At 76.0% G+C, this 537-nt stretch overlaps 1 protein-coding gene across 1 annotated transcript in view; it reads right to left on the bottom strand.

Moving 5' to 3' along the window:
* USO1 (USO1 vesicle transport factor) overlaps positions 1–290 on the bottom strand; it is a 97466-nt gene extending 97176 nt beyond the window's left edge. Inside the window, exon 1 of the mRNA XM_015407294.1 lies at positions 139–290. Coding sequence (XP_015262780.1) covers positions 139–204 — 66 coding nt within the window. The 5' untranslated portion in view covers positions 205–290. The remainder of the gene's footprint in view (positions 1–138) is intronic.
* Between the last annotated feature and the right edge of the window lie 247 nt (positions 291–537).

The following is a 537-nucleotide window of genomic DNA, read 5'->3' as shown; positions in this document are numbered from 1 at the left end:
CCCCCCCCCCCCTTCGGAGTCTGACCGGAAGGAGGCGCCCTCCCGAGCGCTTCTCCGCGGACGCCTGAGCCGGCTCTGCTGCGCGCACGCGGGAGGGGGCCGGCCTCCCCGCCTGGCCCAGCGGCGCCCCCCACTCACCGTCTCTGCGCCGGAAGGCTGAGGGCCGGCGCCCTGCCCGCCCATGACGCCCCGCAGGAAGTTCATCTCGGCGGCCGGGCCCGACGCGCCTCAGCCGCGGCTCCGCTCAGCGCCCTGTCCCTGTCAGCGGCAGCGGCGGCAGCTCAACCGCGCCTGCGCCAGGACGTGGCACAAGGGCGCTTCCGCCAGGTGGGAAGGGGCGGGGAAAGCGAGCGGGCCGCGGATTCGACGAGGGGAACGAGAGGCGTGATTGACAGGCCAGCCCTCCAAGGGGCGACTGGTGCGTCGCCATCCGCGCTTCGGGCACCGCCTCCAGGGGCCGGAAGCGGCGCGAGGAGCTCCTCAAGGCGGCGCCTCGTTGGGCTCCCCTCGACACACACACCCCCCCCGGGCCTCCCC

This window comes from Gekko japonicus, unplaced genomic scaffold (genome assembly GCF_001447785.1).
Source record: "Gekko japonicus isolate JY-2015 unplaced genomic scaffold, Gekko_japonicus_V1.1 scaffold2741, whole genome shotgun sequence".
NCBI lineage: Eukaryota > Metazoa > Chordata > Lepidosauria > Squamata > Gekkonidae > Gekko > Gekko japonicus.
Note: the sequence above shows the minus strand (reverse complement) of the source record. Positions and strands in the feature narration are given on the sequence as shown.